At 47.7% G+C, this 25,224-nt stretch overlaps 1 protein-coding gene across 1 annotated transcript in view; it reads left to right on the top strand.

Annotated features, from left to right (window-relative positions):
- Nucleotides 1-3,130: 3,130 nt before the first annotated feature.
- Nucleotides 3,131-25,224, top strand: part of ERCC3 (ERCC excision repair 3, TFIIH core complex helicase subunit) — a 37,523-nt gene continuing 15,429 nt past the window's right edge. Inside the window, exons 1-11 of the mRNA XM_023225591.2 lie at nucleotides 3,131-3,251; nucleotides 3,590-3,795; nucleotides 4,467-4,703; nucleotides 6,936-6,985; nucleotides 7,396-7,531; nucleotides 7,718-7,882; nucleotides 8,358-8,562; nucleotides 10,198-10,512; nucleotides 16,457-16,641; nucleotides 17,729-17,931; nucleotides 24,929-25,025. Coding sequence (XP_023081359.2) covers nucleotides 3,224-3,251; nucleotides 3,590-3,795; nucleotides 4,467-4,703; nucleotides 6,936-6,985; nucleotides 7,396-7,531; nucleotides 7,718-7,882; nucleotides 8,358-8,562; nucleotides 10,198-10,512; nucleotides 16,457-16,641; nucleotides 17,729-17,931; nucleotides 24,929-25,025 — 1,827 coding nt within the window. The 5' untranslated portion in view covers nucleotides 3,131-3,223. The remainder of the gene's footprint in view (nucleotides 3,252-3,589; nucleotides 3,796-4,466; nucleotides 4,704-6,935; nucleotides 6,986-7,395; nucleotides 7,532-7,717; nucleotides 7,883-8,357; nucleotides 8,563-10,197; nucleotides 10,513-16,456; nucleotides 16,642-17,728; nucleotides 17,932-24,928; nucleotides 25,026-25,224) is intronic.

Genomic DNA, 25,224 nt, shown 5'->3' with positions numbered 1-25,224 from the left:
CTGGGCTCCCACCTCAGCCTCCCGAGTAGCTGGGACTACATGTGCTCCACAGCGTTGTGTCCAGCTGCTTCTTCCGACTTATGATAGCATCCCTTGGTTTGTGGCAGCATAACTCCAATCTCTGCTTCCATCAGCATGTGGTACTCTTTGTGTGTCTATCGACACAAATGTGTGTGCTCCCCTTTTTATAAGGGGACCAGTTACTGGATTAAGGCCCACCCTAATGACCTGATTTTAACTTGATTGCCTCTATAAAGACCCTGTTTCCAAATAAGGCCATATTATGAGGTAGTAGGGGTTAGGACTTCAAAATATCTTTTTGGGTCAGGTACAGTGGCTCACGCCTCTAATATTAGCACTTGGGGGGCCAAGGCAATGAACAGCTTAAGTCCAGCAGTTCAAGACCAGCCTGGGCAACATGGTGAAACCCCATCTGTACAAAAAATAATACAAAGAGCCAGGCATGGTGGCATGCCTGTAGTCCCAGCTACTTGGGAGGCTAGCAGGTCAAGGGTGCAGTGAGCCCAGATTGCACCACTGCACTCGTCTGGGCAACAGCAAGACCTTGTCTCGGAAACAAAAAGTAACTATTTGAGGGGCAGGGGACACAATTCAACCCACAGTCTGTCCTCTGGCCCCTAAAACTTCATAGCCTTCCCACATGCAAAGTATATTCACCCCATCTCGACGTCAACAAAAGTCAGTCATTCCAGCATCAACTCCAAGTCCAATATCATCTAAATATCAGTGCAAATCTCATCACTGAAATCATCCAAATCAATTGACTCTGGGTAAGGTTTCCTGGTGGAGCAAATTTCCTTTCTATCTATGAACCCATGACAGCAGTAAGTTATCTGCTTCCAAATTACAGTGGGATAGGCAGAGGATACACACATTCCATTCCAAAAGGCAGAAATGGGAAAGAAAAAGGCTTGCAGGTGCCAAGCAAGTATGACACCTAACAGGGCCAATGAGATAGGATTTTAAGGCTTGAGAATAATCCTCAATGGCTTGATGTTCTGTTCTCAGACCCACTGGGGCTGCAGTCCTACACCCTCGGAACTGAGGAGGTGGTGGCAGTGGGTTCAAACCCAAGCCTGTCCCCTTCAGTTGCATGGTGGTGGAAGCAGGCTCACTGGCCTCTGAACTGTCCCTGCCAATCCTTTTCCTACCTGTGGAATCCTGGAAGTCCAACAGCCTTCCTTCATTTCATCCCATCTATGTACCCCAGTCAAAACTGTCCAGGTTTCCGTGGAGATGGGTGATTGGGTCTATAAGCCACGCACCTAATCTCTTGCAAATAAATGGTTGTCCACATCCTTAGTGTTTCTCCAGAGCATACTTTGTCTCTCTCTCTCTCTTTTTTTTTTTTAAACAATGTGAGTACACTAAGAATGATCCAAATCTTCAAGTTCTGGTTCCTTTTGTTGAACAATTGCATGTTCAGTGTATCTCTTCTCACATTTCCCTATAAGCAGTAAAGAGAAAGCAGGCCTTTTTTTTTTTTTTTTTTTGAGATGGGGTCTTACTCTGTCACCCAGGCTGGAGTGCAGTGGCATGATCTCTGCTCACTGCAACCTCTGCCTCCTGGGTTCAAGAGATTCTCCTGCCTCGGCCCCCTGAGCAGCTGAGACTACAGGCGAGCGTGACATCACGCCCAGCTAATTTTTGTATTTTTAGTAGAGACGGGGATTCATCATATTGGCCAGGCTGGTATTGAACTCCTGACCTTATGATCCTCCGCCTCGGACTCCCAAAGTGCTGGGATTACAGGAATGAGCCATCGCGCCCGGCCCAGGCCTCACTTTTAACCATTACGTAGAAAATGGTTAAAATGTCCTAGCTTATCACTTACAAGTTCTACTTTCCACCCAACAGAATACAATTCAGGCAAGTTCTCTATCACTTGCTTCCCGTTTCAATAATGTATTTCTTCTTTCCATGTGAGCCGTCACCAGAATCACCTTTACTGTCCATATTTCTACCAAGGCTCATCAAGATAATAGAGGCTTTTCTATCATGCGCCTCAAAATTCTTTCAGTCTCTATCAATTACCCAATTCAAAAACCCCTTTCCCATTGTTAGGTATTTGTTATAGCAGTACCCTGTTTTCCATACCAAAAATCTGTGTTACGTTCTCCAGAGAAACAGAACCAAGAGGCCCACTGAGCAAACGACCGAGAGACATTTATTTTTAAAGAATTGGCTCACGCAATTGTGGGGGCTGGCAAGTTGGGAATTCAGGTAAGAGTTGATGTTGTAGTCTTGAGTCCAAAGACGGGAAACTCAGAACTTTCTATGTTGCAGTCTGGAGGCAAAATTCCTTTTTCCTTGAGAAACCTGTCTTTGCTCTTAAGGCCTTCAACTGATTTGGATGAGGCCAACCCACATTATTGAGGGTAATCTGCTTTATTTAGGCTGAGCCAGGAGAATGGCATGAACCCGGGAGGCAGAGCTTGCAGTGAGCCGAGATGGTGCCACTGCACTCCAGCCTGGGCAATAGAGCGAGACTCCGTCTCAAAAAAAAAAAAGGTTGCCCATGCTGGAGTGCAGTGGTGCAATCTCAGCTCAATGCAGCCTTTAACTCCTGGGTTCAAGTGATTCTCCCACCTCAGCCTCCCAAGTAGCTTAGACTACAGGCGTGTGCCACCATGCCGGGCTACTTTTTTTTGTATTTTTCGTAGAGATGGGGTTTCACCATGTTGGCCAGGCTGGCCTTGAACTCCTGATCTCAAGTGAGCCACCCACTTCAGCCTCCCAAAGTGTTGGAATTACAGGCGTGAGCCACCGTGCTCAGCCAAATTTTTTTTAATTAAAAAAAAAATTTCTTCCTTACCCATGGACTCAGGTCACATTCTCTCTCTCTCTCTTTCTCTCTTTATCAAATTTGTTTATTGCCCGCATCGCTTCATTAAAATTTAAGTTCCAGGAGGATAAGGCCTTTCATTCGCGCACTACGCAGGTGCTCAACACACAGTGTTTTCCTTCAGTTGTAAAGAAATGAAGGGCGGAGAACGCCTGCGGCTGGGTGGCAAGAGCTAACAGCTCTGCAGCCGCTAGCTCCCCGCTCTTCCAGCCCCCGCCATCACGGCGCCCAGAGGCGGGGCGCCAGAGGCGGGGCGTTGTGTGGACAACAAGGAGCTTCCGGATTGAGCCGGAAGTCCCCGACAGTGGATGCCGCGGCGGGCTTGTGGGAGCTTGGGCCTTCTCTGCTGCTGTAGCCATGGGCAAAAGAGACCGGGCGGACCGCGGTGAGACGTGGCGCGGGCACGCTCAGCCACGACTGCGCTCGCCGACCCTGCCCCGCGCTCTGCCTCGGAGCTGCTCCCGGCTTCTCCGCGCCGGCCGACCCTGCTGGCCCTCCCGCGCGCACCCGGTTGGGACAGGCCTTTGGGCGGGAGAGATGCTGGACCTGGGTGCAGCCCAGCGAACTCGGCCTGGGGGAGGCGGGTGAGGGGCGCAACGCCCGTGGGATGCTGGTGGCTCTTAGCTAGGAGTTTGCGGCGGCGGCCCAGGTGAAATGCTGCCCAGCGGTGCGGAGGGAGCCCTAGACTCCTGCTGGGCTTATTTGTATGTTGGTATCTTGCAGACAAGAAGAAATCCAGGAAGCGGCACTATGAGGACGAAGAGGATGATGAAGAGGACGCCCCTGGGAACGACCCTCAGGAAGCGGTTCCCTCGGCGGCGGGGAAGCAGGTGGATGAGTCCGGCACCAAACTGGATGAATATGGAGCCAAGGACTACAGGCTGCAGATGCCGCTGAAGGACGACCACACCTCCAGGCCCCTCTGGGTGGTAAGCATGCCCTTAGCTTGGGCAGGGCCCAGGAGTGTGCGGAGCGGCAGCTAAATCGTGGGCATTCTCAGAGTCAAAAGTGACATTCAGGCTACCGCCCCTAGAATTGGCCGGGAGAGAGCTTTCATCCACTCACCGTGCTTTCATCCACTCGGTGGAACGGCCCAGCAGTTGCGCACACGTGTGCCGGCCCGGCCTGGGCTTCCTCCGGCTCTAACCCCTCAGTTTACTCTCACTGCTTCCCCAGCCCTACCCCATGTAGTAAATCCTTTCATCTGCCGAATAAATAGCATTTATCATGTAACAATTTGTTTCCTCAAATAATGGAAGACATGTTCGGTAGCAAGCTTTTGCTCTACTTAAAATAATTAATGTTCTACATTTAGTTGAAATTTAGCCGAAAGGTAACTTGAGGATAGCCAGTAAGATGGGCTTTCTCTGTGCAGAATAGTGGGAAACAGCTGTTGACTTTGGAAACATTTTCTTCTATTTTTCTTTGCTCTTCTGTATCTGATTAAAGTAACAGGCCCCACGGTTGTCTGAAGGAGTGCTTGCAAGAATATCTGTGGTGTTGGGCAGCTTATTCTTTCTTGATAATGATATGGGCAAGAGTCCAGTCGTCTCTGCAACTCATGTTTCCTTGTCCATTTTGTCCATTTGGTGTCTCTCAGGCTCCTGATGGCCATATCTTCTTGGAAGCCTTCTCTCCAGTTTACAAATACGCCCAAGACTTCTTGGTGGCTATTGCAGAGCCAGTGTGCCGACCAACCCATGTGCATGAGTACAAACTAACTGCCTACTCCTTGTATGCAGCCGTCAGCGTTGGGCTGCAAACCAGTGACATCACCGAGTACCTCAGGAAGCTCAGTAAGACTGGAGTCCCTGATGGAATTATGCAGTTTATTAAGGCAAGTGGCAGCTGAGGTCAGCAATTCTACCTGCCCTGCCAGTGTAACAATGGGCATAGGTGCTCCATATTGTCAGCCTGTGGCAGCCATGAGAATATGCCATTCAGATTTCCTGTGGGGAGCATAACGAATGATTACCCCAGCCGCTACACTCTGGATCCAGCATTGTGTTCTGGGTGAGGCCACACTTCTCATGAGCTGCTCCCAGCCATGGGTATTAACACAGAGGGGCTACTAATTCAGGCCCATTGTAGCCAGGGAGAATTTGGGAATTGGATGTGTTCCCCTCAAATTCTGTCTTCAAAACCTAATACCCAATGGTAATGTAATTGGAGTAAGAAAGTAGTTAAGACTAAATGAGGTCGTCTGACACGATTAGCGTCCTTGTAAGAAGAGACACCGGAGCATGCTTTCTCTCACCTGCCCTCCTTGTCATGTCAGTACACAATGGGAAAGTGGTCCATGGAAAAGAGCCTTCACCAGAAACTGAATCGGGTGGTACCTTGATCATGGACTTTCGACCTCCACAGCTCTGAGAAAATACAGTTCTAACGTTGAAGCCACCCAGTCTGTGGAATTTTGTTATGGCAACCCAGGCTGACTAACACAGGTGGTAAACTCTGTCTAAAGCTAAGTATCTGCAAGAGACCAATAGTCAACAAGTTCCATGAGGGAAAGTCAAAAACAACTTCAGATGTTGTTTTTGACAAAACAAAGAGGGTTCCATGTGATTAATAGTTGAACATGCTGGGTTTCTTCTGAGAGATGGGTGAATGCCATTTAAGAGAGATGGACAGTGGCTTTCATTGCCTTTGGCTGATCCAAAGGGAGTCAGATTCAGACCTTGGGATCTGGAGTGGCAGAAGAGTACCGCAGGAATTCAGTATGGCACTGCAAGCAGTCCCAGAGAAGCTGCAGGAGTCCTGGAGAGAGCTCTCTTTTCCTGTGATGTGAAAGTATGCCCGGCCAGGCGCAGTGGCTCACTCCTGTAACTCCAGCACTTTGGGAGGCCGAGGCAGGTGGATCACCTGAGGTCAGGAGTTCAAGACCAGCCTGGCCAATATGGCGAAATTCCCGTCTCTACTAAAAATGCAAAAATTAGCTGGGCATGGTGGTGGGTGCCTGTAATTCTAGCTACTCAGGAGGTTGAGGCAAGACAATCACTTGAACCTGGGCGGCATAGGTTGAAGTGAGCTGAGATCTCACCATTGCACTCCAGCCTGGGCAACAGAGCGAGACTCCACCTCAAAACAACAACAAAAAAGAAAGCGTGCCCAAGGAGAGGACCTTGTACCAACACTGTGGCTATGCTCAGTCGTGGCTGCGAATTGCCTGCAGGGATGTAGGTGTTGGCACACTGCAGTGGTGGATCAGGGACAACAGCAGGGACAGGCAGCCCCTCAAAGTCTGGCAAATTTTTTTTTTTCTCTTTTTGAGACAGAGTCTTGCTCTGTCACCCAGGCTGGATAGCAGTGGCACGTTCTTGGCTCACTGCAACCTTTGCCTCCCGGGCTCAGGCGATTCTCCTGCCTCAGCCTCCCAAGTAGCTGGGATTACAGGCACCTGCCACTGCACCCAGCTAATTTTTATATTTTTGGTAGAGATGGGGTTTCACCATGTTGGCCAGGCTGGTCTCGAACTCCTGACCTCAGGTGATCCACCTGCCTTGGCCTCCCAAAGTGCTGGGATTACAGGTGTGAGCCACTGCGCCTGGTCTCAGTGGAAAATTTTTATTGTTGCCACACAGCCTCTGCTGTATTCCTTCCTAAAGGTGGTTGGGAACCTGGGAGGATTTAAGCTGTATTCTCTGCCATCAAGATGCTTACATTGTATTTGGGGAAATAGGAGCATTGGTGAAGAGGCTTTGCGTTTTGTTTAAGCAGCAATTACTGTGCACATACTCTGCAAGGAGTTGTAGTAATACTGGTGTGGTCTTCAGGCTAGGGTGGGGGCTGTGGGAATAGAGAGGAAAGGCAGAATGCAAGGAGATTTTAAGCAGCGTTTTATAACTGAATGGATATGCATCAGAATTAGCCAGGCAAGAGGAAGATTTTGTTCTCAGAAAGCAGAGGCCAATGGGAAAAGCTCAGTTTAGGCAGATCTGAACCCGTTAGGATTGCCCTAAAGTAAAATGAACTTTTCACTTGGTTGGTTGGGGTAACATGTGACCAGTAGTGAATGTGTTCTGAGTTAGCTGCACATTTACCTATTGGGTGTTACCTCTATTTGCAGTTGTGTACTGTCAGCTATGGAAAAGTCAAGCTGGTCTTGAAGCACAACAGGTAAGAGATTCCGTGACAGGCCTGTCCCAAGGCATGGTCACTCTCTGTGCACATATGGGAAGGACCCGATGTTTATGCTGTCTGCTCTGTGACAATACCACACTCCTCTGAAGCACAGATAAGAAAAGAGGAACAAGAGGTATGGCCCAGACTGGAAACTCGTCCACTGGCCACTGGATTTCCTCTAGCAATGGAGCTGGGCTCAGGCCCCTGCTTTCTTGACCTCAAGATGGGGCTTTGCCCACAACCCTCATATGTTAAATCATGGCCAGCAGCTCATGGAATAGATTTGGCAAAGGGTTGTGGGGAGAGTCTTGAGGCTTGTATTTCCAGACCATCTGATTGAATGAGCAGTGGAATCAGGAGGTACCTGCTGGTCAACAGACCGCTTCTTCCTCCCCTGTGTGCAGATACTTCGTGGAGAGCTCCCACCCTGATGTAATCCAGCATCTTCTCCAGGACCCGGTGATCCGAGAGTGCCGCTTAAGGAACTCTGAAGGGGAGGCCACTGAGCTCATCACAGAGACCTTCACAAGCAAATCTGCCGTACGTGGACTCCTGGGCCACCCTTGGGTGGGGGCAGGCATTTAGGATTTCAGTTCTCAGGTGTCTTTTACCCAGCACTTACAACCTGGCAGCCCAGCTGGTTTCTACCCTTTACAACTTCACCCTTTGCTTGATACCAGCAGAATTAAATGATGTGTGCACATTCAGCACCTACCTCTCTCACAGATTTCTAAGACTGCTGAAGGCAGTGGTGGGCCTTCCACTTCCCGAGTGACAGATCCACAGGGTAAATCTGACATCCCCGTGGACCTGTTTGACTTCTATGAGCAAATGGACAAGGATGAGGAAGAAGAAGAAGAGACACAGACGGTATCTTTTGAAGTCAAGCAGGTTAGTGAATGGACCTTCCTCCTGGTTCCCTCACTGAGTTGCTGTTAGAAGTTAGTCCAGCCCTGTGTCAACTCTGCCTGTAGTCTGTGTGAAGGAAAGGAATCCCTGTTGGTCCCCGCATTGCTTTCTACTTTTCATTATCCGTGGGCCATGGCATCACTCCTCTTGATGGATTTACAGTCCCAGTGTCCTCTTTTTCAGGCTGGTAGGCTGGTCTTCACAAGTTGCTGAAGAGATGTGAGAAACAGTGCCTGAAGGTCAATTTTGCCTGCTGATTAGATTTCATTTTGCAAGTGTTGTTAGTTTGGGTTGCTTTTCTGTGCTTTATCCCAGTTGTTAACTGAGCAAGATCTAAAATTGTAGAAGTTTAGACAGAATGCCACTTGTTTGACCATTAGACCTCTTAGAAGATGTGATGTTTTTGAGCACACTTGGGAGTTAAGATTTTAAAACGCTTTTTGTGCCTGCTTTCCAGGAAATGATTGAGGAACTCCAGAAACGTTGCATCCACCTGGAGTACCCTCTCTTGGCAGAATACGACTTCCGGAATGATTCTGTCAACCCTGATATCAACATTGACCTAAAGCCCACAGCTGTCCTCAGACCCTATCAGGAGAAGAGCTTGAGAAAGATGTTTGGAAACGGGCGTGCACGTTCGGGGGTCATTGTTCTTCCCTGCGGTAAGTGGTACTGGAGTTAAGAAGGTGGCCAGGCTGCTGTGTCTGGCTCTGCCAGCTGCCTCTCGCTTTCTCTCTGCGCATTTCACTAAATCACACCTTGCTAAAAAGCCCAGATCAGGTGACTCCCTGATTCATGACTTGACAAATATTTGAGTGCTTGCTGTTCATGGGCCTTGGCCTGGACACTGGGAGTATTATGGTGGCTAGAACAACACTTCTGACTTCATGGAGCTCATTCTTCTGGGGAAGAGACAGATGGTAAGCAGATGTGTATAATCTCAGGTGGTGCCAGAGGCAGTGAAGAAAAATTAGAGCAGATACGGGGTGAGATTGTCATAATGGCAAGGGGCTGTTGTACATAGTGGCATTAGGTTCTTGTTCTTGAATCAGCCTTAGGGGTTGTGTATTTGGAGACTCCCTAGCACAGAAACGTTGGTGTTCCTGGATGACTAGGATGGTGTGCAAGTCCAGGGAAAGGCAGGAGTGGCCCCCTGGGCACCCGTTTGACCACTTATCCTCAGTAATGTCAGGTCCTAGCCTAGCTTCTTGGCCAGAGGCCACAGCAGACTCACCTTGGGACCCCACTGAGGACTTACAGAGGCAGGGTCTTCAGGGAAGGGGAGGTTCTTTTTTTTCCAAAACTCCAAGGGTTTTTTGATGGTGTTTTTCTTTTTTATTTCACTTTGCAATTTTTTTTATTTGCATTTACTCCTGGTAACGCCACAGAATGTATTTTTATAATAAAGGAAGGATCTCTGTTTCATGGAAAAGCTTGATTTTTCTCTTGATCTTTAAATGGTGGATGGTAGTAAACTGAGAAGCTCTGGAATTTCATCTTCTCTGTACACACGTAGCGCATCCCTGAAGTCTCAGCCCCGTTTGCTGTGTAATAATAATAGTGCTTTTTTGCCAAGTCCCTCCTTCTGTGGGCCAGGCATGCCGGGCCCCAGCAGCGTCACTGTCCCGTGACTGTGGGCGAGGCAAAGTACTCCTCTGCTTTAGTTTTTCAGTCTGTCTTTTTTCTTTTTGAGATAGTCTTGCTCTGTCACCCAGGCTGGAGTGCAGTGGCGCCATCTCGGCTCACTACAACCTCTGCCTACTACTACCTCAAGCTATTTTCCTGCCTCAGCCTCCCAAGTAACTGGGATTATAGGCGCCCGCCACCACGCCTGGCTAATTTTTTGTATTTTTAGTAAAGATAGGGTTTCACCATGTTGGCCAGGCTGGTCTTGAATTCCTGACCTCAAGTGATCCACCCACCTCAGCCTCCCAAAGTGCTGAGATTACAGGTGTGAGCCACTGTGCCAAGGTGGCTCAGCCAGGTTTTTCTATCTTTAAAATGACAATAACAGAAATTTCTCTTTTCACCAGTTTGTTTTGAGATTTTAACGTTTAAATGAGATGCATGTAAAGTGCTACAGTAGGCCCCAGCACCTGCTAATTCTCACATATGTGTGTGAAGTGAGCATGTCTCATTATAAAGAAGAAAACAGGCTGGAGCAGTGTGTGTCACACAGATGTCAGCTGTGTGGTCTATTGCAAGGCATTTTCCTAGATTGCTGTACTTGTGAGTCGTTCTGCCTGTCCCTGTCCTTCATTTCAATCTGTCCTTGGGTACACTCTTATTTCTTGTAGGTGCCGGAAAGTCCCTGGTTGGTGTGACCGCTGCATGCACTGTCAGAAAACGCTGTCTGGTGCTGGGCAACTCAGCCGTTTCTGTGGAGCAGTGGAAAGCCCAGTTCAAGATGTGGTCCACCATTGACGACAGCCAGATCTGCCGGTTCACCTCTGATGCCAAGGACAAGCCAATCGGCTGCTCCGTTGCCATTAGCACCTACTCCATGCTGGGCCACACCACCAAACGGTCCTGGGAGGCCGAGCGAGTCATGGAGTGGCTCAAGACCCAGGAGTGGGGCCTCATGATCTTGGATGAAGTGCACACCATACCAGGTAAGCAGGCTGGAGCTGAGCTGTCCACTTGCTGAACAGATAAACCAATTTCCAGTTGTTAGGTTGGGAGAGGGACTGCTGTGTAGCCCACCCAACTGGCTACCTTGCTGGGTAAAGCTTTTAATAATTCTTTTTTTTTTTTTTTTTGAGAAGGAGTCTCACTCTGTCACCCAGGCTGGAGTGCAGTGGTGCGATCTCAGCTCACTGCAGCCTCCGCCTCCTGGGTTCAAGCAGTTCTCTGCCTCAGCCTCCTAAGTAGGTGGGATTACAGGCGCCTGCCACCACTCCAGGCTAATTTTTGTACTTTTTGTAGAGACAGGGTTTCACCATCTTGGCCAGGCTGGTCTTGAACTCCTGACCTTGAGATCCACCCACCTCAGCCTCCCAAAGTGCTGGGATTACAGGTGTGAGCCGCCGCGCCTGGCCAATAATTCTTAAGTGGGATGCAGACAGGAGTGTTCACATTCATAGCTTGCTTAATCATTGGCTCAATAGTCATTTAGAAAATGATATTTTCTTCCCTCCATCTTTCTTGTGCTGCTCAGCTTAATCTGTTTCTTAATGGCCCTCTAAGACCTGGGTTAGGAGCACTGAAAAACCCTTCCCGCGATGGGGGCGATGTGTTTTATTCGAAGCCTGGAATATTGATCCTTAGTCAATATGTAATAGAAGCCCTACTTCTCCAAGTGTCATGGGCAAACCTTTTTTTAAAGCTGCCCTATTGATTTAATTTTTATACATAAAATCACCCCTTGTAAGTATATAATCCAATAAGTTTTAGTAAATTTGTGGGCCAGTGCAACCATGACCGTGATCCAAGTTTTCTTTTCTTTTCTTTTTTTTTTTTTTAAAGATGGCGTCTCCCTTTGTTTTCCAGGCTGGAGTGCAGTGGTGTGATCTTGGCTCACTGCAACCTCCGCCTCTTGGGTTCAACTGATTCCCCTGCCTCAACCTCCCAAGTAGCTGGGACTACAGGTGTGTGCCACCACATCTAGCTAATTTTTTAAATTTGAGACAGAGTTTCACTCTTGTTGGCCAGGCTAGAGTGCAGGACCACAAACTCGGCTCACCGCAACCTCTGCCTCCCGAGTTCAAGCAATTCTCCTGCCTCAGCCTCCCGAGTAGCTAGGATTACAGGCATGCGCCACCACACCCGGCTAATTTTATATTTTCAGTAGAGACAGGGTTTCTCCATGTTGGCCAGGCTGGTATTGAACTCTAGACCTCAAGTGATCTGCCTGCCTGGGCCTCCCAAAGTACTGGGATTATAGATGTGAGCCACTGCATTCAGCCACCGTGATCCAGTTTTAGATTTCCTTTGTACTCATTTGCAGTCAATCTTTGTTTCTCTGTCTAGCTTCAGACGACCACTGAACTGCTTTCCGTCACTATAGATTTGCTTTTTATGGAAAATTTATACAAACACAATCATACAATATATATTTTCTTATGTCTGGCTTCTTTCACTTCACATAATGGTTAATCTGTGCCTTAGCATTTATCAGTAATTTGTTCCTTTTATTGCTGTGTAGTTTTTTCAGCAAATCTGTTTTGATAAAAACAGATTAAGGGATTAAGATGAACAGATTGGGGTGGGCATGGTGGCTGACACCTGTAGTCTAGCACTTTGGGAGGCCAAGGCAGGAGGATTGCTTGAACCCAGGAGTTTAAGATTAGCCTGGGTAACATAGTGTGACGTCTCTACAAGAAAAACTTTTTTAATTAGCCACATGGTGGCGTGCACCTATGGACTCAGCTGCTGAGGAGGCTGAGGTGGGAGGATCACTTGAACCTGGGAGGTTGAGGCTGCAGTGAACCATGATTATGCAACTGTACTCCAGCATGGGTGACAGAGTGTGAGACCCTGTCTCAAAAAAAAAAAAAGATGAACAGATTAGGGTAGATTAAGAAGTCTAAAGTAGAGGTTACTATGAACAAAATGAAATCTGAGGCATTTTCACAGGTAGTGTTCAAAAGAGTGTCAAAATGGCCCCAGGCATCTGGTTCTTTCTGTGCAGTGAGAACTCTGCAGTCCTAATGGGTTTCTGGAGATACCTAGAGATGTTCCCAGCTGGCCAGGGAGGGATCGGCGGTCTTTCTGATGGAAGCCCAGGGCGTGGGTCCTGCTGTGGGGAAGCACTCGGCATAGTGAGACAGCACAAGATGGCCATGCGGCCAGAGGAGAGCACAGGAACAGTCGTCAAGGCTGAGGAAGGATAGCGGTATTGGGGCAGCTCTTGCAGGACCTTGTAGGTCCCGGCAAGAACTTTGGCTTGTACTCTTAGTGTGAAGCCATCCGAGGTATTTGAGCAGAGCATGACATGAGCTGACTTTACACTGTAAAAATACCACTCTGGCTGCTGTGTTGCAAGTAGACTGAAGGAAGCAAGACAGAAGCAGTGAGTTGAGTTTGTGGAATCCCAACAAGAAGTGTGAACCAGTAAGGATGAAGGTATGATCCGACTCTGGATATGTTGTGAAGCTTTAACTGACAGGTCAAATGTGGGATCGGAGGGAGAAATCAAGAATGACACTAAGATTTTTGACTTGAACAAAGGGAGGATAGAGTGGGCATTAATTGAGATGGGGAACGCTATCAGAGGAGCTGGTCTGGAAGGTGACTATCAGGAGTTGGGCTTTAGATGTGCGAATTTGAGTTTCCTGTTAGGCATTCAGGCAGTGGCAAAAAGGTTAAGAAATGGGCCAAAGAAATTGATAGACATTTCACCAAAAAAGGATATACATATGTCAAAGAAGCAGTTGAAAAAGGGTTCAACCTCATTAGTCATCAGGGAACTGCAGATTAAACCCACCACAGGATGCTCCCATATGCCAGTTAGAGTGGCCAAAATAAAAAATACTGATGTGTCAGTGCTGATGAGGTCACAGCAACTGAACCATCACACATTCCTGGCGGGATGGATTGCGAAGTCTGTGGTCACTGTGGACAACAGCTTGTCCGTGTCTTATAAAACTACCACATGACCCATCGGTCCCATTCCTGGGTATCCTAGATACATGAAAATATGTTTACACAGAATCCCGTACACCAGTGTTTATGGCAGCTCTGTTCGCAATATCCAAACGCAAGGGCTCATCAGTGTGTGTCTGGATAAACAAGCGGTGTACATCCATACACTGGAACACTACTCAGTAGTGAAAAAAACAAACTTGCTGCATGTTGCAACCTGGATGAATCTCAAAAGCTTGGTGCTGAGTGAAAGAAGTCAGCCTCAAAAGCTTCCACAGTGTGTGATTTCATTTATACAACAATCACGGTATAGTGGTGGCCAGCAGATCAGTGGTTGCCAGAGGTGGGGGGTCAGAGAGGGATGACTCTAAAGGAGAGCACAGGGGAATTTTGGGGAGTGCTGTCTTTCTCTGTACCCTGATTGTGGCGCTGGTTACAAAATGTAAATGTGTTAAAATGCATAGAACTGCCCCCCTGGCCCACCCCAAGTCAGTTTTACTGTGAGAATTTAAAAACTCAGAAAAAAGGTGGAAGGGTAGGTATTGGGTCTGTTAGGATTGAAAATGGATGATACAGAGAATCACTACTCACAAAGGAGTTTGGAATTGTTCTGTAGCAGTTTGGTTGGAAGCTGTGTTCAGGGCTTGAGGCATTCTGTCTGACTGTATGTTTGGTACACGTTCATGTTTTTCTTTAACCCAAGCCCCAGGTCCCAGGTTCCAGGGGGCAACAGCACAGGTTTGGGATTGGTTATCTGATGAACAAGTACAAAAAGGTGCACCTCACACTCACGTATGTCTGTGAGTTTGTCTCTCTCTCGTCTAGTTCACTGGATGAATTAGACTTTGGTCGAGTTGTGGAGTGAAACCAACGAGCTCTAAGGGATTTTTGAGTACAGACCCCATAAGCCCGGTGGCCCGGCCATGCTCATTGTCCCAGAGAGCAAATGTTAAATAAGGGAATGCTAGGAGATCAGAATAAGTCTCCTGACTGTCCAGTGTCTGCTGTGTTGGGTTAGGTGGAGTGATCAATCTTTGAGATTTATCTCAAAGGATAAAGATTGCTGTGCTGTTTTACAGATTTTTCAAAAGGAGCTCTATTATGTCTTTTTATTGATGAGAGATTCATATTATGGTACTTGTGTATATTAAGTGCTTCCTGTGTGCTAGGTACTGTGCCTGTTTCATTATTTCTACAGGTATTTATTGAGAACCTACTAAGTTCAGGCACTGTACTTGGCACCGGAGACAAAGTGGAAGGGACAGCCAAGTAACCACACAAATAAATGCCAAATGACAACCATGACATAATGTTGAGTGACACAAGCCACACACAAAAGTGCATACCATGATTTCATTCGTGCAAAGTTCAGAAAGGAGGCAGACCCCTCTCAGAAGTCAGAGGAGTGGTTCCCTCGAGGGAGAGTGCTAGTTATTGACAGGAGGGGTCAGAGGAGAGACCTCTGGGTGCCTGATGCTCCATATCCTGATCTAGGTGGTTCCACAGCTGCGTGTCTGTAAAAATGTATTGAGTAGTACGCTGTGAGTTATTCACCTGTGACAGCTGTCAGCGCTGTATGAGAGTGTAATAGAGGGGTGTGATGGAGTCATGGGTGTCCAGGCAGAGTCCTGCCTGCCTTGTCCTTGCCTTGGGTCAGTATGTCTCCTGGTGTCGCCTCCCTGGGGCCCACACTGGGTTGGTGTTGCCATTGCCTTGACTCTACCATTTCCCTGTAACATGGGGAGCTTGGTCTGAGGTTCTTGGCTACTGTATTTTGGAGCCAGCACAGTCTTTCCTTAGAGATAAGCGTGAGCTGATTTTGTTTTCTGTGTAGTGTTTGTGTGTGTGTGTTTGCATGTGGTGTCGTGTACACACCATGTAGATGTAAAAACTAAACATTTACTTAGAGTTAGGCAACCCTCTGTTATTTCACTGTGAACGTCTTTGTGTTTTGGTGCATTCAGGCCTCTTTTTCCTTAGATTTTTGTGTCCATTTATTTATGAAATATTAGCCCTACTTTCAATTATATTGTAAGATAAGCATGATTCCAACATTTTAACCTTCCTTCAGAGTATTAGAATTTTTAAAAGGCGAGCCCATGGAAATCCATAAGTTAGGTTTTTTAAAAAAGATTATCTCATACCCATTTATGTGTTTATTTGATAAACCAGAGAGAATTATAATGTTCAAAAGAAAGGAAGGAAAAGGAAGTTCCTGGTTGACCAAAGTGATTGAACTGGTGAAGTTTGGAGAGGGGGTTTCCTAAGGCAGGCCGGAGTGCTTGGGCGAACGGTGCCTGGAGTTTCATCCCTCCTGTGGGCTTGCCTTTCTTCCCGGTTTCTGGGAAAATGGTGGGGAGCTGAGCAGAGCTGGCTTCTTTCATTTTTTCCTCCCCCTAGATCACCAACTGCCTTTTCAGTAACCTGGGTACAAGTTTTAGGGAAAAATTCCTTGCATAATTTAGAGCTTAATGGTATTAATAGTATTTCAGGTTGTATTTCAAATTGCCATCTGCACTTCTACTGATAACTGTTGTGAGGGGAATGCTGGGCCCATTAACTTGGAAATTTCTTCAGCTCATTTCACCCTCTTATTCTCCTTTTCATTTTCTTTTGTACAGATCTAAAAGTGATGGTGAAGCGTTTGCCAAGTCATTCTTATCTAGAACCAGCTTCTGTGGTCCTGAAACCCCAGGGTTAGCTCAGGTGGTGTCATAAGCCAGTGTTAAGTTGCACAGCTATGAGCATTTGAAAAAGTGACAGTGTGGGCTGGGTGCAGTGGCTCACGCCTGTAATCCCAGCACTTTGGGAGGCCAAGGCAGGGGGATTGCTTGAGACCAGGAGGATTGCTTGAGGCCAGGAGTTCAAGACCAGTCTGGGCAACATAATGAAACCCCATCTCTACAAAAAATATTTAAAAATAAAAAATAAGAAAGAAACGTGACAGTGTGAATGCTCCCATTGTTTCCTCAGCCAAGATGTTTCGAAGGGTGCTCACCATCGTGCAGGCCCACTGTAAGCTGGGTTTGACTGCAACCCTCGTCCGGGAAGATGACAAAATTGTGGACTTAAATTTTCTGATTGGGCCTAAGCTCTACGAAGCCAACTGGATGGAGCTGCAGAATAATGGCTACATCGCCAAAGTCCAGTGTGCTGAGGTAGCTGGGCCTGGGCTGGGGGTGTCTGGGATAGGGCCTCCTCCCATGGGCCGGGGAGTGATCAGATCGATTCCTCATGGGCAGACACAGGTCAGGACTTAGGCTTACCTGCTACCACCTCATGCAGGATCCTCAGTCACCCTGTGAGTGGGTGGTACTAGACCCACTTGCCACATATCTTCTGCCTTGTCACATATCTCACATGCCCCTGAATTTGTGATGATTCTTTTTCCTAACCACGGGGTTTACCAGTCATGGATTTCTGTGGGTGAGGATTAGCGTTCAGGGCACAGGGAATAATGAAGGCCCCCAATACCACAGTGCTGCCTGGGAGCCTGGCAGCAAAGGGTTTTGCTCTGATGGGCCCAAGGGCCTAACTGACATGCTCGCAGCCCTGCTGGGAGGTGTGTAAATAGGTGGCAGTACTCAGCAGCAGTGCTGACTTGTGTGTGTGGAGGAATTGCTAGTGCTACCGGCTGAGAAGCTGGTTTCCCTCCCTCGCAGCTGGTGTGAAAATAACTCCTGGGATATGATTGCATTTACATATCTTCTAAGTGGTTGGCATGTGAAAGCATCCAGTTCAACAGGAGGTATTAAGTTGGGTTTAGTTTTGTGCGTGCATTTATTTTCAGTTGTATTGATTTCTAATTCACATACCATTGGTTTTGTTTTGGTTTTTTGGGGTTTTTTTTTTTTTGCTTTTCTTTTTAAACAGGTCTCTGTCACCCAGGCTGGAGTGCAGTGGCGTGATCTTGGCTCACTGCAACCTCCGCCTCCTGGGCAAGTGGTTCTCCTACCTTAGCCTCCTGCATAGCTGGAATTACAGATGTGCACCACCACACCCGGCTAATTTTTGTATTTTTACTAGAGACTGGGTTTCACCATGTTGGCCAGGCTGGTCTTGAACTTCTGGTCTCAAGTGATCTGCCTGCCTCAGCCTCCCAAAGTGCTAGCATTACAGGCATGAGCCACTGCACTTGACTGGTTTTGTTTTAAAGCTAATTCTGCTGGAGAAAGGTCTTCAAAAGTTTTTAATTATGTGATGTTTAAACTTGTAAGATGACCCCTGGTTCTTACTGCATCACAGGTTTGGTGCCCTATGTCTCCTGAATTTTACCGGGAATATGTGGCAATCAAAACCAAGAAACGAATCTTGCTGTACACCATGAACCCCAACAAATTTAGAGCTTGCCAGTTTCTGATCAAGTTTCATGAAAGGAGGAATGACAAGATTATTGTCTTTGCTGACAATGTGTTTGCCCTGAAGGAATATGCCATTCGACTGAACAAGTAAGAACTGAAAACTTGGAGCTTCCTCCAGGCCAGTTTCTCTTCCCCATTGAGAGTGCAAAAGGTGGCTGTTGTTTTGGTTTTTTTTGTTTGTTTGTTTTTGTTTTTGTTTTGTTTTTCCTCTCAGGAACTTCTTGGGATCCAAAGATCTTGTTCTATGGCCCTGGTCTCAGTAAACCAAGGAAGACTTAGAAGTAGGTGGTTGGAGTCAGAGGTTAGAGCATAGAGAAAAGGGGGCTGGTCACTTGAGCCCAAAGAACAGGGAGCAGAGACTTGGACTGAGCTGGGTGGGGCCCCCTGGAAGTTCTGGGCTCCAAATGTGTGTGGGAGTTGGCATTTGGAGCTTTGGACTGTGTGAGCTCTGTGGGTGGAGAGGAGGCCAGACTGGATGGCCTAGGGGCTGGGAGGGCAAGACGGGCTGGGCTGGCATCCCACGTACAGACTGGCATCTGGAAGGAGCTTCTTAGAAATGCCCATGCAGTATCCTCATCAACCCATAGCTCCAGCCAAATATCTGTGCTTAAAACCTGGCTCTTGTAAAGCTCTGCCAAGTAAGGAGGAAGAGGCCTGCACTTGCTCCTACAGTGATACAGGACCTCAGGTGCGGTAAGTGTTGCAGAAGGCCAGGCCCTCTGTGGAGACTGGTCAAGCTATGTGCTACGTGTACTATACATATGTTTTATTTAATCTTCACTTCAGCCATAGAAGATGTTGTTCCCATTTTATAGAAGGGAAAACAAAGGCATAGAAAGATTAAGTTTCTCAAGTTTCCAAAACTATACCTTTATTTAATTTAGAAAGACTTTTTAATCCAAGTCAACATTTAGATGATTATGAAAAACAGCAATTCCCTGCTTCTGTTTTCCCACCCACAGTTCTATTCCTTGAAGACAGCCACTTTCGACTCTTTTTTGTTGTTTACCTTCATCTTTTTCTTTCTTTTTCTTTCCCTCTTTCTTTCTCTTTTTTTTCTTAGAGTTAGGGTCTCACTGTGTCACCCAGGCTGTAGTGCAGTGGCATAATCACGGCTCATGGCAGCCTTGACCTCCTGGGCTCAATCAATCCTTCTATCTCAGCCTCCGGAGTAGCTGGGTCTACAGGCACGCACCACCACACCCAGCTAATTTTTGTATATTTTGTAGAGATGGGGTGTTGCTGTGTTGCCCAGGCTGGTCTCAAACTCCTGAGCTCAAGCAGTCCTCCTGCCTTGGCCTCCCAAAATGCTGGGATTACAGTCATGAGGCACCACACCTGGCCTACCTTCATCTTTCTAAGCAGTAGGTTATGTAGTAATTTCTTGATGATCAGTTATAGAAATTGCCCATTAACTTCCTACTGTAGGAGTTGAGGGTTTAGCTTTCTTACATACACCACTCTCCCCACTCCTGTTTTCTCTCCTACCATTCTCCCAATATGGGAATAGCACAAGTTGGGAGTTACATTAATATTCACTGTTACATTGTTTTGACTGTGTAAGTATGTTTAGAGAGAGCCATCTAGTGTCATTGTTCAGGCGGAGGTGTAGAGTACTATTACTTTTTTTTTTTTTTTTTTTTTGAGACGGAGTCTTGCTCTTTCTCCAGGCTGAAGTGCAGTGGTGCTATCTCAGCTCACTGCCACCTCCGCCTCCTGGGTTCAAGTGATTCTCCTGCCTCAGCTTCCCGAGTAGCTGGTACTACAGGCACCCGCCACCATGGCCTGGATAATTTTTGTATTTTTAGTAGAGACGGGGTTTCACCATATTGGCCAGGATAGTCTCGATCTCTTGACCTCGTGATCTGTCTGCCTCATCCTTCCAAAGTGCTGGGATTACAGGCATGAGCCACCATGCCCGGCCCTACATTTTCTTTTTTGTGAATATTTGTTTGCCTTGGAGTTAATAATTGCCTTGTCGTTGTTTTTGCTTGGTTTTCTGTCCATTTAATTATTCCTCTCCAAACTCTTCACATAACCATAAACTCAGTAGGGTCAGGTAATTTCTCAGTTCTGTTTTTCTGTTTCCCCAGTGGGATCCCCACCAGCACTCCATCCCCTACTCTGTTCTGACCTGCTTGCTGTCTAGGACTAGAGATGCCACCAGCTGTTATCATGGGGTTTCCCTTGCACCACCCCATGAATTTCCTGGGCCTCTTTGTTGCATTTCCCACCCTCAAGTCTCCACCCTCTTGGTTACTCATTTTGATGGAGCACATGTTCCAGTAGGTTCCTGAGAGAAGGGACGTAGGAGGGGAAGCTTTGGAGACTTCACGTGTTTGTAGATGTCTTTATTTGACTTTACACTTGATCAGTAGTTTAGCCGGGTCCTAGAACTAACTGCTGAGCTTCCAGTGCAGCAGCTCAGCAGTCTGATGCCCTTTGCTGCCTCTCAGTGTGTTGTCTGCTGTGGTGGCTGTGTGTTTTCCTTCCCTTGAAAACTGGTAGGATCTTCTCTCTTTTTGGAAATTTCAAAGTGATATTCTTAGTGTTTTTTCTTTCCTTGTGATGGGCACTCAGTGTATCCTTTCCGTCTGGAAACTCGTGTCCTTCAGTTCTGAGAATTCCTATTTTTTGTCGTTAATCACCTTCTCTATGTATTCCCTTCTTGGAATCTTGACTCGTCAGATGTCAGATCCTCTGAAGAGCTTCTGCAGTTTGCTTATCTTTTTTCCACTTTTTTTATCCCTTTGTCTTCTAACCCTTCTATTGAGACTTGTTAAATTTCTGAAAGTTCTTTCCTGATAACTGTTCTTGTTTTGTTTGTGAATAGAGTGTCTTCTCAAAGGCTATGAAAGCTTTTGAAGCTTCCTTCTGTTTCCTGCTATGTCTCTTTTCTTCATTTTTTTGTCTTGTTTTTAACTGTCTTTTGAGTCTTTCTGAGTTTTGGCAATCCTTGACTGTATTTTCTTGTTTAAAGTCAGTCACTGAAAAGCTGGCAGGCCTTTCTGTATGGCTTAGTGGGTTTGCCAGCTTGTGGACCTCACCAGAGTGGCTGGGCAGGGCCTGGCTATTTCTTCAGGAGATTGCCAAATGCCAGTATCTCTAGGACTTTTCTCTTGGGCTGGACGGTTTCTTCAGTGAGGAATTTTCCAGTCTCCTGGGCACCACCATGTGTTAGGGGAAGAGGAGGGCTTGTGGAATCTTTGCATTCAGTCTCGCCTTTGCCCTCAGCTCTGCCAGGCATACCTGGAGGGTAAGTCTCCAGTGCCCCACCAGTGGAGGTGGCCTCCCTGCTGCCGGCCAGACCCGACTGCTCCTCACACTCACACGCTGCCAGTCCTCCTGTGTACCTCCCCACCTTCTCAGGCAACCGGCGACGAGTTCCTGAGCCCTCCTGCATGCCGCAGAGGACACAGAGGCGGCGGGTTTTGTATCGGTCTTCCCTCCTGCCGGCTCCTGCTTCTGCTTTCTCTAGTCTGTTAGCTCAGGAACTGTGCCTGCGTCTGTCTGCTTTTCAGCTTCTGAAATGTTACCCACTTCTCTCATCTGCTATTATTTCTTCTCGTGTTTTCTTTGCGGGTTTGTGTACTGTCACAATAGTGCCAATTTGAGCAGGGCAATGAGACAGTTCCTATCTTTACTGTGCCGTATTTAAGAACTATCTTCCCTCCCCATCCTTCCTCCCACAGCAATGCTCCTCCAGAGTCTTCTGGAGCCTCACTCCACGGGCCTCCCCCACCTACATTTGCAGCACTCCTGAGGCTTGTGCCTTAGCCGTAGCCTCCCGAGCATCTGCTTGGGCAGGGACATTAATTTGCCTGGCACTGTCGACTCCAAACCAGTCTGGCACAGTGAAGGGCAGCAGATTGTGGCTGTCTCCTGTGTACTGGAATGATCATTACAATGTGTACTTCTTACCTTTTTTTGTGCCTCTGGCCTTTAAATGTATGAAGTAGTTTTTTTTCTTCTTGGTTTTCTCGCTTCTAGAATAATCCTGTGTCTTGGTGCCTGGTGTTGGTAGGTCCTGCCTACCTGTACTTTGTCCTCATTGTCTTTGTTGTTGTCATCATCACCATCACTGTTATGATTCTTGGGAAGCTACAAGCTCACGCTTGTAATCCCAGCACTTTAGGAGGCCGAGGCGGGCAGATCACGAGGTCAGGATATCAAGACCCTCCTGGCCAACATGGTGAAACCCCCGTTTACTAAAAATACAAAAAATTAGCAGGGCGTAGTGGTGGGCGCCTGTAGTCCCAGCTACTCGAGAGGCTGAGGCAGGAGAATGGCGTGAACCCGGGAGGTGGAGCTTGCAGTAAGCCTAGATCGCGCCACTGCACTCCAGCCTGGGTGACAGAGCGAGACTCCGTCTCAAAAAAAATAAATAAATAAAATAAAATGGTCCTGTGGGCCGGGCGCAGTGCCTCACGCCTATAATCCCAGCACTTTGGGGGCCAAGGCAGAAAGGTCACTTGAGCCCAGGAGTTCAAGACCAACCTGGGCAATATAGTGAGACCCCATCCTTTAAAAAAAAAAGTGATCCTGTGACTCTTGGGCATTGCTCCATTCTTAGGTCGTGTGTGGTGGGGATTCTCCAAGCTTTTGGCTCCTCCCAGCCTTCATAAGAAAGGCATTGGTATCACCAAAGTACTTTGCAAGAGAGACTTAGGGTTATGTGGCAGTGTGGGGCCATGGGCAGAGCATCGTTTTTGGGATCAGACAGACTGGATGTGGGGAAGTTGTTTACCTCTGAACTCCTTTTGTACTTCGGTCACCTGGAGCTACTGCCACCCAATGTGTCCGGGGTCCTGGTGTCCCTTGATGGTGGGGAGTGGATTCTTGTGCCTGGCAGCTTGTAAGTGTTCAGTAAACGTGAAGTTCTCCACTTGGAGGATGCTTATCCTTCTATTTCATCTGTATGGGGGAACCTGCAGAAACCGAAGGCTCCCCACTGTGCAGGTAGTTTTTCCTGGTGATGGGGGAGGAGAAAACCACCTAAAACCCTGGGTATCAGGAGTCAGGCTGTTCTGATGAGTGGGACCTCTAACCTTTTTCACCTCATGACATGCATAGAAAATGGTAAACTTCTGTGGTGGCCGGGACACTCCAGGCAGGGCAGCTTGTGACTGGGCTAACCAGAGGCCATCAGCCTGGGTATGCAGCTGCCCCAGACCCTGTCCAGCTTCCCCACAGGCAAGGGGTTGCTCTCTGAGGCACACCTGTTAACGGGCACTGCTCTGGGTGCTAATGGACCTGGGCAGTGGAGCAGCCACTCCTAGGTGCCACCTGCTCAGGCTCCTGACCCTTGGTTTCCCACGTGTAAACTGGGGAACATGAAGCCTGTCTTTTACAGTGCCTAGGAGTCTTGGCAGGACTGGCTGGATTTTTTCTTTTCTCTTCTCTTTTCTTTTTTTTTGAGATGTAGTCTCACTGTGTTGCCCAGGCTGGAATACAGTGGTGCGATCTCAGCTCACTGCAACCTCCGCCTCCCAGGTTCAAGTGATTCTCCCGCCTTAGCTTCCCGAGTAGCTGGCATTATAGGTGCATGCCACCACACCCAGCTAGTTTATTTTATTTTTAGTAGAGATGGGGTCTCACCATGTTGGCTAGGCTGGCCTCAAACTCCTGACCTCAGGTGATCCACCCACCTCGGCCTCCTAAAGTGCTGGAATTACAGGTGTGAGCCACTGCTCCTGGCTGGACTTTTTTTTTTTTTTTAAATGTAGTACTCTGGCCAGGCGCGGTGGCTCACGCCCCTAATCCCAGCACTTTGGGAGGCCGAGACGGGCGGATCACAAGGTCAGGAGATCGAGACCATCCTGGCTAACACGGTGAAACCCCGTCTCTACTAAAAAATACAAAAAACTAGCCGGGCGAGGTGGCGGGCACCTGTAGTCCCAGCTACTCGGGAGGCTGAGGCAGGAGAATGTGTAAACCCGGGAGGTGGAACTTGCAGTGAGCTGAGATCCGGCCAATGCACTCCAGCCCTGGCGACAGAGCGAGACACCGTCTCAAAAAAAAAAAAAAAAAAATGTAGTACTCAGCTTGGTGCCTGGTGTTGGTAGGTCCTGCCTACCTGTACTTTGTCCTCATTGTCTTTGTTGTTGTCATCATCACCATCACTGTTGTTATGATTCTTGGGAAGCTACAAAAACTGTCCACCGTCACATTCCAAGACAGAAGGAAGGAGTGTGACATTCCCAGTGCTATGGGATGATAACTGTTGAGTTCAGTGATAGAGTTGTGCCCTTTGGCAGGGAGCTTTTTTTTTTTTTGGTTTCTTTTTTTTTTTTTTTGAGACAGTTTTTACTCTTGTTGCCCAGGCTGGAGTGCAATGGCACGATCTCAGCTTACCACAACCTCTACCTCCTGGATTCAAGTGAATCTCCTGCCTCAGCCTCCCGAGTAGCTGGGATTACAGGCACGCACCACCACGCCCAAGCTAGTTTTGTATTTTTAGTAGAGACGGGGTTTCTCCATGTTGGTCAGGGTGGTCACGAACTCCCAACCTCAGGTGATCCACCCGCCTTGGCCTCCCAAAGTGCTGGGATTACAGGCGTGAACCACCGCGCCTGGCAGGGAGCTGGAAATTAAAGAGAAGTTTTTAAAACTCAGTGTTACGGGAAATCAGCACAAAGATGACTGAAGGGCACTTTTCTCCTTTCTGCTCATCTCTTGGAGCATGCTTGTGCCTTGGCAAACAGTTGCTTCCAGCCTTTTTTTGGAAATAGCAGTGCTTTCTTCGTCACTCTCTTTGGGCTTCATGAAATCTGGAGATTCTCCTTGTATAGAATCTGTGCTGAGAGTGAGAGATGCTGAAGCAGGAAAAAGCATAGTCCAAAAGGAAAACGAAAAATGGAAAGGAGGGAATCCCGAAGAGAATGGTGGGCCTAAACCTAGAATCAGTGGGGAAGACTGGGGGTGCATGTGTAGCCAGTCACTTTTGTGGGTGTAACGATATTCCTGCATGACAGAGGGCTTTCTGCTTGAGAATAGCTTGCCTGAGCTCCTTTTTCCCTCTGATGTATTTTCAGGACAACTGAGCCATGATTCTGTGGTCTAACACAGCTTTGTTCTTCTCTAGACCCTACATCTACGGACCTACGTCTCAGGGGGAAAGGATGCAAATTCTCCAGAATTTCAAGCACAACCCCAAAATTAACACCATCTTCATATCCAAGGTTTGTGTGGCGTATGGGGTGGAGGTGAGGCCCCTAGCACTCTGGGGACCTGGGGGGTACACTATGATTCCTGGACAGCGAATTCACGTCTGCTGAAGGAACTTCTCATGTATGTTTTCATTTCCACCGTGTCCAGGGATAGGGGATACTGCCTGGCATTAGTGGAAGGAGCAGATTGAGGGTTTGCATGCATCATGGG

This window comes from Piliocolobus tephrosceles, chromosome 11, assembly GCF_002776525.5.
Source record: "Piliocolobus tephrosceles isolate RC106 chromosome 11, ASM277652v3, whole genome shotgun sequence".
Lineage (NCBI taxonomy): Eukaryota > Metazoa > Chordata > Mammalia > Primates > Cercopithecidae > Piliocolobus > Piliocolobus tephrosceles.
Note: the sequence above shows the minus strand (reverse complement) of the source record. Positions and strands in the feature narration are given on the sequence as shown.